This window comes from Cynocephalus volans, chromosome 2 (assembly GCF_027409185.1).
Source record: "Cynocephalus volans isolate mCynVol1 chromosome 2, mCynVol1.pri, whole genome shotgun sequence".
NCBI classification, from domain to species: domain Eukaryota; kingdom Metazoa; phylum Chordata; class Mammalia; order Dermoptera; family Cynocephalidae; genus Cynocephalus; species Cynocephalus volans.
Window position 1 is genome coordinate 32,862,573 of NC_084461.1, and position 18,765 is coordinate 32,881,337.

General features: G+C 34.8%; 1 protein-coding gene across 5 annotated transcripts in view; it reads right to left on the minus strand.

Moving 5' to 3' along the window:
* Positions 1–253: 253 nt before the first annotated feature.
* RANBP3L (RAN binding protein 3 like) overlaps positions 254–18,765 on the minus strand; it is a 48,105-nt gene continuing 29,593 nt past the window's right edge. The window contains exons 2-15 of one of the 5 annotated variants that reach the window (XM_063087411.1): positions 18,386–18,444; positions 17,472–17,511; positions 16,882–16,899; positions 16,007–16,081; positions 14,216–14,287; positions 13,724–13,860; positions 12,157–12,260; positions 10,968–11,052; positions 8,169–8,271; positions 7,683–7,813; positions 6,084–6,204; positions 4,216–4,358; positions 1,912–2,101; positions 254–297 (exon numbers count right to left, since the gene is read on the minus strand). In XM_063087411.1, the coding sequence (XP_062943481.1) occupies positions 254–297; positions 1,912–2,101; positions 4,216–4,358; positions 6,084–6,204; positions 7,683–7,813; positions 8,169–8,271; positions 10,968–11,052; positions 12,157–12,260; positions 13,724–13,860; positions 14,216–14,287; positions 16,007–16,081; positions 16,882–16,899; positions 17,472–17,511; positions 18,386–18,444 (1,322 nt within the window). Of the gene's footprint in view, positions 298–1,911; positions 2,102–4,215; positions 4,359–6,083; positions 6,205–7,682; positions 7,814–8,168; positions 8,272–10,967; positions 11,053–12,156; positions 12,261–13,723; positions 13,861–14,215; positions 14,288–16,006; positions 16,082–16,881; positions 16,960–17,471; positions 17,512–18,385; positions 18,445–18,765 lie in introns of all 5 variants that reach the window. The other 4 variants (XM_063087408.1, XM_063087412.1, XM_063087409.1 and 1 more) reach the window with 4 other exon arrangements.

The following is an 18,765-nucleotide window of genomic DNA, read 5'->3' on the forward strand; positions in this document are numbered from 1 at the left end:
ATAAATGATAAATTTTGAACTTTTGAAGTCCATTTATTTCTTAAATTCTATCATTTTCTCCACAATATTCAAAATATAAAATGTAAAACATAAGAGAAAATTTTAATTGCAACAAGTTATATTTTTTTTAAACTTTTCAATAAAAACTCTTCAAGGAATGAATGGGATCTTCTCTTTTAGTTAGGATGGTTTAATATTTTCAGTAGGGTGACCAATCTTTTGTAGATGTCATCATGTTTATAGTAGGTAGTGTTCATGAACAGGCAACCGACTGTCTTTGGGTCCACCTAGAAGTATCTGTGATATAAATTTAAAATATTTTGTTATACAATATTATATTTAAACTAGAATTGCTACAAGTGAACATGATATTCATGAATATGCTTACTGGTGAGAAAATAAAAGATACAGAATCTACATTTTAAATTAACATTTAGAAACATTGCTAATAATTTTAACATGGCATTTTCAGGTAATTAAATCTTTCCTTAATTCATGGGCAACAAGGTCCAAAAAGTTAGACCTTTTATTGCTTCAGTAACATTTTAGCATTTGTTTACAATACCTACTGGGGAGATTCTAAGTGAAAAGGGGAAAAATGCAGAGGAAGGGAAGATCAAATGATTGACATTTGCTTTGCATTATTTCCAATGTTTTGCATTAGGATAATTACATATCACCTCTTTTCTAAGATGGTATATAACAATATAGATTTCATAAGCATGTGTCATTGGTTGATGAGAGAATTTTGCCATTTAATCCTTATTTCAAATTAGCATTTTAATGGATAACAACTCATTTTCGAAAAGACCTTATTTTATTGTTGACAATATAAACATTATAATATAAAATATAATTTTATTTATTCATTTCATATGTTTCAAAAATAATAAACCATTTGTTTAATAGATTTGTTTAAATTAGCAAGAAAAAACATATTCCCTTGGTTCTCTGGCTCACCGTTATGATTCTGTTCTGCATGTTTTATGTATTTTTCCTTTTGGTTATATTTTTATTATTAAGCAAAGGAATATATTTCATCCAGATCTGCACATCTTCTTTGATAGATTCTCAAATTATGTATGATTAAAGCAGCTTTAAGGTTTTTAAATGATTAAAAATTGATAAAATACTTATAACCATACTATCTTTGTAACTGTACAAGTCCTCTGTAGAACAGACTTCAGTACTAAGTGGAACATTTTGAAAATACTTGGATGACTTAATTAGAAAAGCTATATATGTATAACAAAGTTGAGCTTACTATTTCTGTCATTATTTTTATCCAAAAATAATGATGAATATCAATTTTATGCCCACAGGTCAGAACAAGCACTGAAACCTAAAGATCTGTTTATTACTGGCTCTCCTTCAACCTTACTTTATTTGTGAATCCTGACACAATAAAGTAAATAGTTCTTTTTGCCATAGGCAAAGGAGGTCCTTGAAAATAGCACTTACAGAATCTAGTTATTTTCATACAGTCAAATTCCAATAAGAAAGTAAACAAGATTTTCAGGGTTTCAAGCCAGATTTACCTCGTGGCCCCATTTGTATTTATAATTCCTCCTATTATAGCCAATAATAGAATGAAAACCAGTGAGAGAAACATGAATAGATGGTTAGTTTCAGGGCAGCAAACTAATACTTTAAATCGTAAATACAGTCTTTTACGCAATTTATAGACAAACGACACGCAGGCATCACAACGAGGCTGACTTCTAATGAAGACTGTTTATAGAAGACAGTGATTTTCAAACCCACTTCTCAGATCCAAACAGCCAGGGCTTTAACCACCATCCACTTTAAACAGATCAGTTCCACTTTTGAAAAACCTATTTAATATATTAGGATTGTACTTAAGATTTCTTTTTTAAACCTCTGACTGACGTAACAAAACAAGTTATTTACCTGATTCATTTTTAGTGACTTGGATTAAATCATCCTCATCCTCATCACAGCTATCAAAGTTTATTTGTTGGAGGACTGTTTCTGACTGGCTTCCAGCTTGATTAACATCTTTCTGCTTACTGAAGCTCTGAAGTGCAACGAGACGATGATGTATTGCTGTATACAGATATCCTATATCTTTGGCACTGGCCTGCATGAGGAAAATTAAGAATATAAATCATTTGTTAATATTAGCCACATTTTATAGATTTTTAATCTTTCACTATTATGAAAGAAAGAATTATATGGCATAAATCTAGAATTAAATGAGTGCTAACAACCCTAAAAAGTAAAGGGTAAAAAGCCAAACTGAACCAAATTGAACGAAATTGCATCCTAAAGTGAATAAACTTATGAGGTCTCAATTTGTACATTTCAAATTGAGAAAATTATGTGATTTAAAATTTCTACTTGAATTTAAGTTTGTTAAGGCTATACATCTGCCACTATTTTACACCACAGAAAACTGTAGTGTTAGGGGAAAAAAGACTTCCATTTCCTTTTCATCCCTTTCCTTAGACATCCCTCCATGTCGTATAGCTTTATGGAGAAACAGCTCATTAGAGCAGTCTACGATTTTTTACTATGAACACATCAGGAGTTTTTGCTTTTCAATACGTTTCTATGCTACCTTTATGGTTGCTATTAGTATTAAAATGATAGTAACAATAACTAACATTGGTGTAACATTTACTGCTATGTATTTTTTTAATTCAATACTTACAATAAAACAGTGGGTTCGTTATTCATTCTATTTATATTAGCAAAAGCAAGTAGCACAGGTATTCAATATATACTTGTTTCCTTCTTCCCTTTACAAAAGAGGAAATTATGACTCCAAAAGGTAAAATGATTTGTCTGGGTTACATATTAAAAGAATTTTTGAGGAATAAACTGCTATTTAATGGCATGAAAACACTCATTTACACTAAATGAAATTATATATGTGTATTCATAATCATATTATTTAATCTTCTCAACAGCTTTGTAAAGTGTATTATTGTTATCTTTGTTTTGCAAATGAGTAAAATTGGTTGAAAGAAGGCTAAGTTGCCTGAAGGTCATACAGTATGTAAAGAATGATAGGTATATATGTATATACATATGAACATACACATACATACTAAAATATAGTATAAGACTAAAATGTTAATAGTGACCATCTCAGGGTGGAATTTTGAGTGATTTTTATTGCATTTGGTTTGTTTATATCTAATAAAATAAAATTACAATTTAAAAAATCAGCATGGGTCAGATATTGAGCAGCAGGGTCTAATATGGTTAATAGTCTCATTCTCAGTCTTAGTCTCTGGCGCAATGCTTTACCCACTCTAAACCTCGGGGGATCTGAACTGGCAAAGTATCAGGTATTAACTCCCTAAATGGTAAACAGAGTTTAAACATCATCTTATCTAACATTTTAATACTCAAAAACACCTAACAGTGCACTTACTGGTAGTTAGTAAAATCTTTGGTTTTTCATCACTAGGCACTTACCAACTTTTTTTTCCCCCCCATTAATACATAGAAGCCAATTGACTTGTATTTTCATCTTTTGCCTAAGTCGCTTGGGTTCTCAGTCTTCTCCAATCTTCTAGGTCTCAGCCCATGGGGAAAACCCAGCTTTTTTTTTGTTTTGTTTTGTTTTGTTTTGTTTTATTCTAGCAAGCTCTCTTGTCTGGATCTTGTATTTGAGGTCAAGCATTCCTGCTGCCAGGAACAGCTAAAGCTGTGCTCCCATCCTGTTACCTTGGAGATGAACGCATGTCCAGAATTGGAATTTGCTGGTGGACTGGTTGCTTTAACTTGCTAGCCTTGTGTTTTTCCATTTATCCCTGATTCCTTTCCAGTGATTCTAAAGCCTTCTTAATCTCAGCTTGCAATGTAAGCATGAAGCTTTGGATTCTGCTGACCTTCTCTTGGGAGCCATTCCTGACAGTAGTCACTTTGGTAACTCAGTGAGATTGTGGACATAATTTCAATGGTAAAGCAAAGGGTAACGGTTTGACAGCATAAATCACACAAAGGTCTTGAAAACGGTACCAATTGATTAATATAAACTTTGGTGTTAATTTCTAATTTCATATAAAATTTAAGTCTTATATAAAATTTAAGTCTTATATAAGACTGTAAATAACCATAATGAATGGCTGATTTTTTGCCAAAAGTACAGATTATTATAATGAAATGAAAGAACAAATTAGTAATTGCAGAGATCTATTAATATAGTAGGATAATCCTCGATCACTGAAATTTCTCACTTACCTGAATTAAAAATACTTGGATGCTACAGTCTTCTAAATCAGTAGCTGTTATTTGTAAATTTTTGTGGTTTGCTCTTTGAATCTTCATCTGAGCCCAGAGTTTGCTGTTGAGGATCAGCCTCAGGCTGCCCTGATGGCGCATTACTAAAATAGGAAGGTGAATATATCAGACTGCAATACAGTTAATTTCTCAGTCTTTCAGGGGAATTCACCATTTTTGCAAGCAAAGTAAATCTTGTAGTTGTTTTTCAGACTGCATTTTCACTATTAAGTTAGTTGACTCGATTATATCTCGATTTTCAAATTGTATTTGGGCTTTAATATGTTGGAGAACTCTTTTAGCTTAAATGCTGAAATTATATATTTTTTAGTATAATACTTTAAAATGGTTAAAATTTTAGAACTCCTTTTAAGACCTAGTGGTCTTAAGAATATTTATCCAGGAATTGTTTAGTGGAAAAAACTGAAACAAAAACCTTTAGCATCCCAAAAATGGAATTAGTTAAATAAATTATGGTATAGCCATTCAAGAGAATATTATGAACACATTAAGATAAGAATACTGCAGAATGATATTTTATTGATGTGGAAAGATGACCTTGGTATACTATGCATACAAAGAACAAACTCTGAAGAAGGTATCTGTTAATAGAAGCTATCCCAGGATGATAGGCCTTTAAGTGATTTTTTTTTTTCTTTTGGTTGATCCATATTTTCTGTTTTCTACAATGAACATGGATTACCTGCATAATAAAAGGAAAAGCTCTTTGGGGGGTTGGTTTTTGTATTGGGGGAGGGGAAGCAGGCAGTGGAATTCAATCAGAGTAAAGAACAATTAGGACCTGTCTTGGGAACATTACTTGGTTGGGTTGTTAAGAAACCTCTTTGCCAGTTCCTGAATTGAAGGCACTGTTCCTATTCTTTTAATCTGAAATCTATTTCTTACCCATTTCTTGAGTATGATATCCAAAACTCAGCATATATCCACATACCAGGATCCAACTTCTACCTATAGTCTCCTCCAAAGCTTTGACCTCAGAATTGACCAGTAAACCCATTCACCTCACACAGATCTCTGCCTATGCCCACTTTCAGTTTGGGCTTCTGAACAATGCCCAGTGTGTCTTTCTGGATACCAGACTTCCTGAATCTTTCAGTATGACTGACTCCAACTTCTGATCATCACTCTGCCTGTAGTATTCAATAACTGCACACCTTTCTGCTTAGAAACAGACCCTTCATCCCAACCTGCACACAACGTTTGAAATGTCAAGGATAAATTATGGGGCAAGTATGTTCACTTGAAAAACTTTTCACTTTATAGAGTAATTTACATCATATTCCTTCAAATAGTACTGAGAATTCTATTCAGGTGTGTGCTGGGCTCTGACATAGGTACTTTACATGCATTATTGAATTCTCACAATCACTTAGTAAGTCATGAACTACAATTACCCCCATTGAGGGTCTTTTTCAGCTCATTAGTATTTTATTTTGTTTTTCTGGCACTGGTAGGTATGAGGATCTGAACCCTTAACCTCAGTGTTATCAGCACCATGCTGTCCCAAATGAGCTAACTGGCCAGCTCAATCATCCCCATTTTAAACTGATGCAATGAGGGCAGAGAGAGATTGAGTAACTTGTCCAAGGTCACCAGTTAGTCAGTGGTAAAGCCATAACTGGAACTCATGCAGTCTCACAGGAGAGCGTACTTGAAATGGGATGCTCTTATAGACATTAGAAATAATTTGTTTTCAACAGTCTGATTTACCAATGTGTTTTATAACACATCTCCAGAAAATGATGTGTACCTATATTAGAAATTTGACCCTGAGACACCATGGCTTGCTTTACAAAATGATTCCTTACTTAGTCTTGACTGTAATGTTCCACAGTCGCTGCTTGCTGTGTCATTCAGTCTCAAAGTTCCTCTGCCCCTTTCAGTCCAGGATTGTGTTGTTTTGTTGAATATAAAAAGCTTGCAGTTGATCTAAATGACAATTTTTTTAAATGTCATATAGAAATTTTTTTCAAAATAAATTATTTTCTATGCTATAACACTTCATATTTGTCTAATCTTTTACCAGAATTACCTTGGTTAATGATTTATAAACCAGCTTTTAAATTTATTTAACTTTTAAAAACATGCAATTTTTGAATAATTCAAACATCAAAAAGTAAAAAGACATACAAAGTGAAAAGGCCTCACAATCTTTGTTTGCCATCTGCCAATTTCCACCCCCACAAAAGGTAAGCACTGTTATTAATGTTTTGTTTTTCCTTCCAGAGATATTTGTATACATATACATAACAATACATATATATGTTACCCTCTTTTTTTTAATGGTAGAATACCACACATACTTTCTGCTTTTTCACTTAAGAAATACCTATACACAAATTTTTTAATTAAACTGAGTATTAGTTGAGCTATGTAATGTTATTTGAAAGTAATGGAATCATGGAACTATTTTCATACTTAAAAATTTTCAAAGATGGCGTGAGAACTTGGAGAACTAGGATGTGATGCCTCAGGGTACCCTGCTATAATTTAATGATTACCAATGGTTCTCAATACTGCTTTGTACAAGAATCACCTAGGTGATCAGCTAAAAATATAGTGTGCCAGAGCCTCACCCCTAGCAATTATTTAGTAAGGCTGGAGTTAATCTAAGGCTGGCATTAATCCAAGGGTTATGCTTTGAGGTACACTTATTTAAGTAAAAGTATCCATCAATCATGGGGGAAGTGAAGAGGAATGGACAGAATTTAGGAGAAAAGCAGATGGAGAAAGGCAAAGGGAAATTCCTGCCTTGTTGAAAAATGATAAACTTGTAGTAATTACATTTTATACGCCTATGCTGATAGTGATTTCAACATTCAGATCCTATGTGTGATATTGAGAGTACATCTCTGAAATTCCTGGTTTATATAAAATTCAATCCTTTTTATTTTGGGTGGCTGGCCAGTATGAGGATCTGAAGCCTTGACCTTGGTTTTATGAACACCAACTGAGATAGCTGACCAGCCTTCATTTTTTAAAAAGAAAACCAAAATTCTTTATATTATCCTGAACTGAAATTAAGTCATCTTATCAACATTTTAAAACCTTCAGTATAGGCAGATTTAATCACGTGACATTAGCACTGATTATAAAAGCAGGTATTAAAAAGTGTAAAGCATAAGTCTGAAGTTATTCTAAGACAGAATGGCTATCTTCTTTCCAAGAGACTAATGTGAATGGTTGTAAACTCAACAACTCATTTTCCTGCAAATCATGCATACAAATGTAAAATGACAACAAAATATTGGTTTAATCTTTGGAAGCCTCCAGCATTTTTATTTAAGCAATTTTAGTCTTCATGAAAGCTGTACTTCTGTCTGCACTTTAACAGGTATCCCTGTTGATAGTAACTTTATTCCGTATACGTAAGTATTACTAGAAAGAACAATACATGTTAAACGGACCTTTAACACATTATGTTCTGCTTCCTCTCCTGTTATAACATCAATTTTCTCCAGCAAGCATTTCTGTGGTGGTTGAGAAGAAAAAGCAGCAGCTGATTCAATTAGGGATGTATTTTTAATAGAGTCTGTTCCTAAGAGAAAATAAGGGAAAAACACATAAAAAGCCCCATTTTCTCTCCTGTAAAAGTTCTTTTTTGCCCTTGTTAACACATGTCTTCTTGGTTTTTTATAACAATGTGTTTCTAAGAAAATCAAACTGCTTGAGTTTGGGTAAAATTTCTTTATTGATTCCCCCATAGCATTCAATCAAAAAATTCTTAAAGCTTATGTATCAGGTAACCATATATATATATATGCTTTAATCTTTACCAAAGAAATTTAAAACACTGGATTGTTATTTTCTTTGTTTTGTAGATATTTAACAAATGACATGAAAAACAGGAGACAAACTAGTTGAATCAAATGTTTTACAAATGAAATACTTACTTGAATTTGGAGAGTTGATAGAAAATTTCAGAGTGGAATTGAATGGCTTTTCCTTGGCATAGGAATCATTTTCAAGTTGAATCTGGGTGAGTTTTTGAGTACCCTAGGTGGAGAAAAGGATGGATTATTTAATTTTATTCCTATATATTTGCAGTAAGCCAAAAGATACTTTTGCTCTTCTATTTCAGCATGGCAAACGAACCCACTGCTATGTTTTTGTTTTGGACACCCTATGTGCTGAACAGGAAACTCTTCTCTATTGTTAGAGGGCCTTGTTCTAATCTTCAGAAAACACGCTCTAGTAACCACCAGCCTATTTCAGGAAGGATCTAGTCCCAGGGACAATGGGAAAAGTTCTAGTGGTAGAAAAGAATGTAGCATCTGTGCCATCCTCCCACTAGACTAACCTGATGCCTAACAGGTGCGCCTATCACCTCTGTTTTGAGGTATTTCAGTATTACCAGCAACTCACTCTTGCTATCCACAATATTCATGTTATCTTTTAAATCTATCTCCTCTTACTAGATTATAAACACGTCTAGGGCACAATGTCTCCTTTAGCTTCTCATAACCTCTTACTCAGGTGGTTTTTAAACCTGGCTGCATATTAGAATCACTTGACACCTGGCCTCACCCACAGAGATTCTAATCTAATTGGTCTGGGGTGAAGCCCAGGCATAAGAAATCCTTTAAAGGCTTACCAGATGATTCTAATATGCAACCAAATTTGAGACTGATGTTTTATGTATCATAAGAACTCAATACATGTTTGGTAAATTGAGTTGAATGTAAGAATTGATCCTGTAAGTTTGGAAAGCATCTGTAGGGAAAATATAGGAAAATGTTCGGGGCCCCTCAGATGTTCAGAATCTTGCCAAGCATTTGATGTAAATAGGCACGTGCACTCAGGTGTGTGTTCCTTGATTATTGTTTAATGTACTTGCACATGTGCACCCAGGTGTCCTGGGTTATGGACTTAAGTATAAAGGATGAATGGTTCTGATCCACAGTGCCCCCGCCCCCTGCCCCCAGGGGACCATAGGGAGGGGGCGTACTGCTGCTGGAGGCTGTTGCTGCAAGCTGTTGCTGCAAGCTGTTGCTGCCCGTGTCCCCAGATGCCCGGAGAGGCCACTGCTGCTGCTGTTTCTGCTCCTCGTGCTCCTGCTGCTACTGCTGCTGTAAACTGCTGCTGCTACTGCTGAGAACTGAGCTCGTGCTGTCTGCCAGTGGATCCCAGGATCTTTCCCAGTTACCTAATGTGGACCTGTGTGTGAGGGGTCTGGTGACCCAGCCTGTCATGTGAGGGGTCTGGTGACCCAGTCTGTACAATGGCTTTGAAGGGTCTGTGAGCCCTAGCTCTGACAATATAAATGGAAACTTAGTATAACTAAAATAATGAAATGTTTTGGCTTTAGCTATGAATGCTTTAACAATACAATTGGTGTAGTTGGTAGCTTTATAGCATCTTAATTGTGTCTGACATCTTACAGAAGCTGTGGCTAGTCTAATGCCAAACTTAGAAGTAAACGATATGAAATAAATGTGCCTAAATATATTGCCTGGAACTTCACCCTGGAGGTTGGTCCATTCTAGTTCAAATGCAAAGGTGTGGGTCAACAACTTTAGGGATCGTAGAGTAGACCTTCATCTTGAGAGTGACAGAAGGGTACCTCTGAGCTAAAAAGCTATGATACCACTCTTGGGGTGTTGCCTGAGGCAGGTCTGAAATAAATTAGGTCTTTAAAATTACTGATTTTTAAAAGCCCTAAAAATCTTGGAAAAGCTGGTTTCATGAGTTGGTCCTTTTATTAATCTGAACCCTTACATAGGTTTTAAAATCTCTGCAGCTTCCTTGGGATTCTTCATGTAACTGGTAACTCTAAGACAAGCTAGCCACCTTGGGCCTACCTCAGCCACGATCCTGATCTGAGTGACAGCTGGAAAAGGCTTGAAGATATGACAAACCAGCCTGGCCCGTTAGCCCAGTTGGTTAGAGCGGAGCCTTATAACACCACGGTCACAGGGTTTGGATCCCCGTATTGGTCAGCCACCAAAAAATTAAAATAAAAAGATATGATGAACCAGATGAAACCACAGGCCCTCTTGTTCCACAGCTTTCGCTTTGTCACACAATTCCCCACTATAGATGATGCTTTCTTAGAAATCGGATCTTTGTGGAGGACAGAGCAGCATCTCCCTCATGCAGGAGGATGCTCAGTATTAAATAAGGATGATAGTAATGAGATAGGGGTTTTTACACAGCAATTATATTCCCCTAGGCAAGTAAAGCACTATGATTTTCCTTTTAAAGCTAGCAAAAAAAAAAAAAAAAAAAAAAGGTATTATAATGCTTTTTGATGTAAGAGCTTGAAGGAAAGGGTTGTGGTTAACTAATAAGAATAAATTGGCAAATGAGTTTAAATACTTCTTGTTATAAAAAGTGCTATTGAAAGGCTATATTAAAATGTCATTACCAGTTGAGCTTACCTATTACAGATAATTATGGGATTTCTTTGGATACCTTTGGTTTAACACAAGTCAGATAACTATTTAATATTTCACATCAGTAATAATGTTATAATTTTACAGTTCCCTTCCTCTGTGGATTCCTGTCTATTATTCTAATAACCAGGACGTGCTTCCCAGGAAAATCTTTCCAGTTAAAAAAAAGAAAAGGTTCCTCTGAACCCAGGAGTTGAAATGTGTACTACAATTTAACATTGCTTTTAATTAATTGCCTTCAGAAATTTGAAGTGACAGCTCTTTATATAATAATAAAAACATTTACCAAAATCTTACCAAAACTCTTTCTACCATGTTTTCTCCAAAAACAAAATTGGAACTGCAGCTTTTAAAAGAATACTTATCTTCATTTGGTTGGCATCTAAGAAAAAGAAATAAGCATTTTATAAAACCATTTTAAACCTTAGCAAGCAAAACAATCAGATAGTTTAATAGACTTTCGTAAAACATAAACATCTACTGCTAGCTCTTATTTAAAGAAAAATGAAGAAAACATTGAGATAGGTATTTCCAGAGATGATATCAAAATACTTGCCAGCTGTTCCATCACTGGCAGAGATCAGCCCCGACTTTCTCATGCCCATCACTGTACTGCCTGCAGGGTCAGCCAGGAGGGCTGTCCAGCCCTTACCTTTTTGCTTTTGCAGCACAGCTTGTCCAGTCTCTAATCTCCACTCTTCTCTTCCCCAAGTGGCTGATGCTTTTAACAATCAGAGATCTCCAGGGCAAGAGCAAAGTCAATCTATTTTGTCATTTATACTTGAGTGTGCGTAGGTTCCTTCCAGAAACTTTTTTTTTTTTTAATATTAAAAGTGTTTTCCATGATGAGAAACTTGAAGACATGCAGCCCTCTCTTTATAGGCAGATGTGCCCACGGTCCTTCATTGCACCCGAATATGAACAGTAGGCAAGTGCTACTGTACCTGCATGGGGCCTAATCATGTAAGTCAATTTATGTCTACACCTAGTTTTACTCTTCTCTCAGTTTGAACATTCCTTGAACATCACTGGTAATACTGATAAATATTAACATTTTGCAAATTTATACTGCTTTCCTTGCTGTCTATCCAGCCTACATCGATACATAATGAACAATGCCAAACATAATTAAAAAGAAAAAAGAATGCCAGAGAAAGGGGAAGAAAGGCTGATTTAATAACCAGATAATTAATGACTAACTAAATAAAAGCTTAGTCATACCTTTATGTAGTGTTCTCATCCAAGTCAAGACAATGAAGACAATCCAATATTAATAATATTTAAATATCAGAGATATTTTGAAAGTCATTTTAAACTTGTGTTCTTATAAAATCTCCTTTCAAACTGAAATCCTGGCCATTTATCCAAACTGAAATCTTTGTGATTTATCCATACAAGTTCAGAAAATTATTTTTTTGCAAATGGTTATAATGACAAAAGAAAGCAAGAATGAAAGGTCACTTCTGTTTTCCCATTATTAACTTACACTTCTGATATTGCACCTAAAAGATGCTGGTTAGTAGACAGCTGGACTGAAATTCTGGCACTTGGTAAATTTTCACTTAGTATATAGGAGTTCCTCTCAGAAATCTGAAAGAAAAGGAATCCTTCAAAAAATTTACTGAAATTGCCTTACTATAGAGACATCAGACAAAGAAATAATAGTTATAGTTAAATATATTGAACTGTTAATGTTTTCAAGTACTGCCCTAAGCATTTTATGTACATTATCTCATTTACTCCTAACAACTCTATACACTTCTACTTCTATTATCCACCTTTTACAGACAAGTAAAGTTACTCAAAGAACTTAAATAACTTGCTCAGGTGACATACAAAGGAATGAAGCTGACATTTGAGCACAGGGCTAATCTGACACCAGAGACTGCACACATCGTCATAATATTCAGAAATCCTGAAACCTTTTGCTACTTTTACCTTTTTAGCCAAATGGAGTTAATTCTCATTTCTGGGTTCATGAAGCTGTCTTTCAGAACTATTTAATCCCTGCAAACATCCTAAGAGCTTCACCATTACAGCCACCCAGTGTGAGAGGAAACTCCATTCATCTCTGTATCCTGAAATTTTCGAATGTTAACTTAACCAATGAGTTATACTTTCTTATGTGCATATACACATGTGTATTACCCATATTCATGCGTAAATGTAGGACTGAGGAATTTCAGAACTGGATAGTGGCAGAGGCAGGACTACCAATCTGATCTTTTTTCATTGAATCAAAATGGGTAGTATTTTTCACATTTCCATGTGTTGCTGTCCTTATGTTCAGTATGAGTAAACAAAACAAAACTATGTGACCCTCAATAGTTTAGCTGGAAACAAATCGATAATGGAATAACTCGAATTCCAAACTGCCTATCTTGTGTCCTATTCCTCCCAAACATCTGTTTCTACTGGAAGACATATCTAAGAACTATAGCAACAGAATATTCCCAACCTCATAACTGCATGGCCTGAGCAAATTAATATCTCTTTAGAAAGGCCTAAAATGAGTGATTTTGACACAATAACAGTTGGAAGAGGGAATTCTTATCCGTCTCTGGCAATTACACTTTATAGGGAGTTCTCTGCTCCTGTTATCCATGAAGACGGGTCTGAAGTGGATCCCTGGTGTGACCTAAACTGGCAAAGCCACACTATGATAAGGACCATCTGGGGATGTAGAAAATTCCCATTCCTTTTTTGACTACTGACTCTGTCACCTGCTTACCCATTGCTCCCCTGATTCTCACATGGAATTGGGGCTCTGGAATAAGATCCCCAGGTTCCCACGGCCCGATACTCAGCTTTACAACTTCAGAGAGACCTCAAGATTTATTTCAGGGAACAACTCTCCATTTTAAGAGGACAAGTTTAATAAGGATACCAAGGGCTTTTTGCTATCTAGCCTTGGTGTTTCAGGAGCCTGGCAGCTGCATCAGCAACAAAACAAAACTCAGGCAGCCTCTAATTCTGGATTCCAGGGCCCCAAACAAACTATGAAAAGAAGGATGAGGGACTGAGGTCAGTCCTACCATCAAGGGTTTTCTTACCTTATTTTTGTTTTTTTCTTTATTCTTGCAGGATTCCAATGCATTGTGCCCAAGGGTTTTTATTTTTTCACAGCTCTGAGTTTGAGGTGGCTGCAAAGTAGCAGGTCTTAGAACATGTTCAGAATGTTTCACCGGACCTTAAAAGAATAGAATTAAAGGGTCAATGTATTCTTAATGAAATGATCCTTCCTCCCTATTTTTAACTAATATAATGTTTATTTTCTAAAGTCATGATTAAATGAGGGATTCATGTCAACTAATCAAGGTCAAAATAGCCATTGAATTGCCTACTACTCATTCTCTGCCTAGCTTTTGCCCAATAACTATTCATTTTGACCATAGCATGTGGTTTGCCAAATATATTCCTTCATGTTTTTTCACTCCACTCTGCCTGCTTCCACAGCCCCAACACACACATGTATATGCAGATTAAAATATAGAGGGTAAAATGTAAATTTTCTGAGGCTTTTAAAATAGAAAGAAGCTACAAACCTTGATCCGCACTGTTCACATCAACATTTCTTTGCACAAGAGTTGATGTCATAAAAACATTGTTCTTTGACACTGTAAGAAAACATTTAACTTTTAAAATCTATGAGAGTGCGTTAGTGTCTACACTATTGGGGGTTTAATGGTCCTGTTCTGAACTCATCAGTAGATGTCACTGTTGGCAATAACAGTAGGCCATGCACATTAGAGCACTAAAATGGGACTGCCAGATGAGTTTTGCTACATGGTTCTGTTTACTCTCAGAAATCTAAGCGAAAACTTAGATTACCAACAGAAAAGGCAGTCTTCTGAGAATCATGAAATAAGAGTACTGTGAGAAAATCTACAGATTATAAAATCTGCAGTGGTAAAGAACCTTCTGTGTATCAGTATGTAGCTCTTATAGAATATTATAAAACTGTTAACAAAGTCTGTTCTTCTCCCACCCTAGTCTTTCATGAGTATATACCTGAAGAGAGAAGTAAAGATGACCATTATGCTAGGTTATTTCTCTGTAAGTGTGTTAGTGGGGAAAGACCGTATAGAATTTCTATACACTTCAAAGGGACTTCCTCTTGATCACAAATTGCAGAAACAGCAGCCTCTGGCATTTGCTTAACAGAGATAAGACTAAGAATTGCTTACTCAAAGTATTCTTCAAAGTATTATGATATATTATAAATGTTTCTTCTCTAATTCAAAGTTCACTTTAATGGTTTTTATGAATTTTATTACTGAAAATCAGCAATGAATGGGCTGTATAAAATTGTACTGTTTTCTCCTTTCCAACACCAACATTCTGTACAATATAAAATGGAATGGTGCCTACTGATATCAATGCTCCCTTATTTATTCTTTCTTTTTGTGTGTGTGTCTGATTTTAAAAATGAATTAAAATGACTGAAGCAGTTATCTAGATAACTTAAAGCCATCCCTTTGCTTTACGCAGAAATGCAATAAAACAGAACACCTTTGCCTCTAACATTAGGACTTCTATTTCTCTTCACGCCTGTAGCTTGTCAGTCAGGTTTAGACGGGGCCTATGAGCTAGGAAGTGTCTCTTCTGTATCAGAAAGGTGCCTGACGTACTGTTCCTTTGTATGTCAGGCACCTTATCCTTAATGGAAAAGGATTAATGAATATGGATTCATTCACTTGAAAACTGTAGTTCCTGGGTAAAGTGGGATCAGTTAAAAGGAAATGAATATTTATTCTTTTTATTTCTTAGTGACAAACTTAACTTGGAAAAAGGCAATTGGTTGTACAGTAGAAATAAAAACACACCCACATTTTAATGTGGAGAAAGTGCCAATCATTTCAAATATTTTGTTATGATAAAATAGTTTTACTTAACAAAGCATTACACATTTCAAGTAAAGAGAAGTAATGTTTTAATTAGTCTCTAATGGAATCATCTTCTAAACTTTAGAATATTAATCTAAAGCATAGTTATATATTCTGAGTACTATATATTATAAACTATGTAGTTGGACAATAATAAATAAAATAAAGCAAGTTGTTCTTATTTTATAGTGCTGCCTTATATAAAATAATGCTATCATAAATATGAAGCTCAAAAAATATCAACAAGTTCAAACTTTCTGTCAAACATTAATGCATATACTGTCTGGATTTGTGGAATTAGAATTTATAAGGTATTTTTCCATGCATACTTTGCTAAGGCATCTATTTGATTTGTTGCTAAAATGTCAGCATTTTGCCATAGCCCAGAAAGAAAACTAATAAAAACAATTTTGAAAAGTCAGGCTTGAGATTCAAGAAACTCTTTATTACCTGGCCCAGAAGGGGGGAAAGTTGGGAGGTCAGTGAAGGATGAAGATCTCATTTGCTTCTGAGACAAGGTTGACACTAAAAGCAGATTGCAAACTAAAGTCAATAAGGAAATGGGTTTCTTGTTTGTTTTGCTTTGGACTTTTGCTGTTTAGGAAAAATTTTTTATATCAGTAATTTAGAAAAATCTTTGTATTTTTCTAAAGATTGCTTCTGGTGAGGATTTTCATTTAATCCAATAAGTGTTTCTTGAGTGCTCACTCTATTAGGCATGAAGATGACCTCAAGGAACTCACATTGGAGGAGACAGACATATATATAAATAGCTATATTACAAGGCAGAAGGCAATCTGACCTATAATAAAAGGAATCACTGGAGTACTTTGAGCATAGAAGAGGGGAAAACTGAGTTAATGATTTACTCAGAATACACTGTATGATAAAGTTCTTTTTTTTAAAGGGTAGACATCATTTATTTACATAGATGGTTACTTTAAAAATGACTATTTCCCCTAATTACAAAACTAATACATGCTCAATGCAGAAACTTCGGGAACACAGCAAAATACAAAAGTGGGACAGGTGGGGGGTGGGGGAAGGAGGGGACCAAATTACTTGTAATTCCATTACCTGAAGTAACCACTGCTAACATTGTGACTTATGTCCTTTTCAGTATTTTTTTCCAATGCTGGTCACTGAATTTTTAAATACTGGCTCACTCTACAATCCATTTTATAGTTTGTTGCTTTCATATAACAATATATTAAAAACACTATTCAATGGGTAGACTTAACATTATCCATTTGAAAAGTTTCTTAGTAATCTTACATTCAGAATAAACATAATCGCAAACAGCCAACAGTCAAGGCTATCCCTACCTGTTTGGGACTGAGAATCTGTAGTCTGCAAAGTAAAAGATGAAGACCGTACACGTTTTCTTGAAAAACCATTGCATTCTGCAAGAAATTCAATGGGATAAGTAAAATTGCTTGGAATAACAAATTATCCTCAATCCATGATATGGGAGGATAAATAGAATTTCCTTCTGTCTACATAGATCATCATTTGGTAATGTATTACCAATATTATCCTGAAGCACAATTTCAAATATTTGAGTTAATAAGTTGGTGATGATAAACCTATAGGGCATATCATACTAGTATGAAACAATTAGAAATGAGTGGCTTCAGCAAGAAACTGTATATGCATTTTGAGTTTCTACAGGAAACGTTTTTGGTAGGCTAAGGGACAGGCAGTGGAGAATCATGGAATTTTAGTTACTAGCATCAGTGTTCTCAGACACCTGCATGCCATCTTTCAAAACAAAAGCCAATCTACTTGCGTGTTCAAAAACATGAGAAATCATTAAATTTTACAGAGTCTGTGCCACATGCTTATTATAAAATAAGTGCCAGCTTATTTTCTTTGTGTAAAGATTGATTTTGAAATATAGAATGTAAGTCATTACCATGTTCTACTGCTTCATACAGTGTGTCTTCTGCAGGTCTCTAAAAGAAAGCAAAACTGCCAGTGAGAGCTGAGTATTTGCTGTTTTTACATCAGCTTGCCACCCCGCTACTTTATATGACAGTTCTCAGAAGGCAGGTCTATTCAGACCAACCAGGACAAAGCAGCTCACATTTATTCACTAGTCATGGAGTCAAGGAAAAGCAAAGTATAGTACGGTGGTTTTATATTTCAATGACTATGGAGTCACTAGTGGGAGTTTGTTTAAAATGTAGATTTTGAGGCACCAACTCTCAATATTCCGAAATGGTTGATCTGGAGTGGGGCCCAAGAATCTGCTTTTTTAATGAGAGCTTGGAGGTTGAGATTTTCTTTAGTTTAGTTTATTTTGTGGGTAATAGAATAAATTACCTGCATAAGTAAGAATAAATACCAAGAAAATAATAATAAACTAAAGTGATAATGCTACTAATCTTATTGTTTCTCAAAGCAGATGATTTTAGCATGATGCCAAAAAAGCAGATAGAGTTCATAAGATCTCTTTTAAATCAAATGTCACAGTTTAGAATTTATTTTATACCCAGTTGTAGGCTAGTTCAGTGGTACAAACCCATGAGGAGCTTTAGCACTCCTAATTTCAGCCCCTCCTCTTTTCAAGTCTCTCTAAATAAACATATTATTTTGTTGAAAACAGCATGTTATTCGTACCTTCAGACAAGGCCTCTGGATTCCTATTTCAGCCAAATTGATATCTGTAAATCCCAACTATATAAATATTCTGAAAGCACTACTACACTAGTGAAGAACAGCAGGATAAACCCATGCAGCGGTTACGTCTTTTAGTATAGCTAGCTTCTTGAAATATAATTTTCCCTGTCAAAGTAAATCAAACAAACAAAAGTAGGTACATCTCACCTTAAAAGTTTGTTCTCCCTTTTCAAAAACGAATATTGGTTGAGCAATGACAGATTTTTCTGTAAGAGAAAAAGAACAGTCAAGAAATCAAAGCATACTCTGACATTTCTAACAAACTAAAAAATATTTGAAGAAATTGTTTTACGTGGGTTAGGGTTAGCTGTATATTTATAAATAATTTAACAGTTAATTATAGAAATAAATACTTGGGGGAAGTGATTTCTATTTATGGAAAGCATGTTTCCATAAATAGAGAGGTAATCCTATTAAAAGAACATGCATTAAGTGTTTAAGGAAAACAAAATATAATTACTTGCTTTTAGAATCTCATCAGGACATAGTGATTAATATTTTTACTTTAAGAATAAAAAGTTTCAATG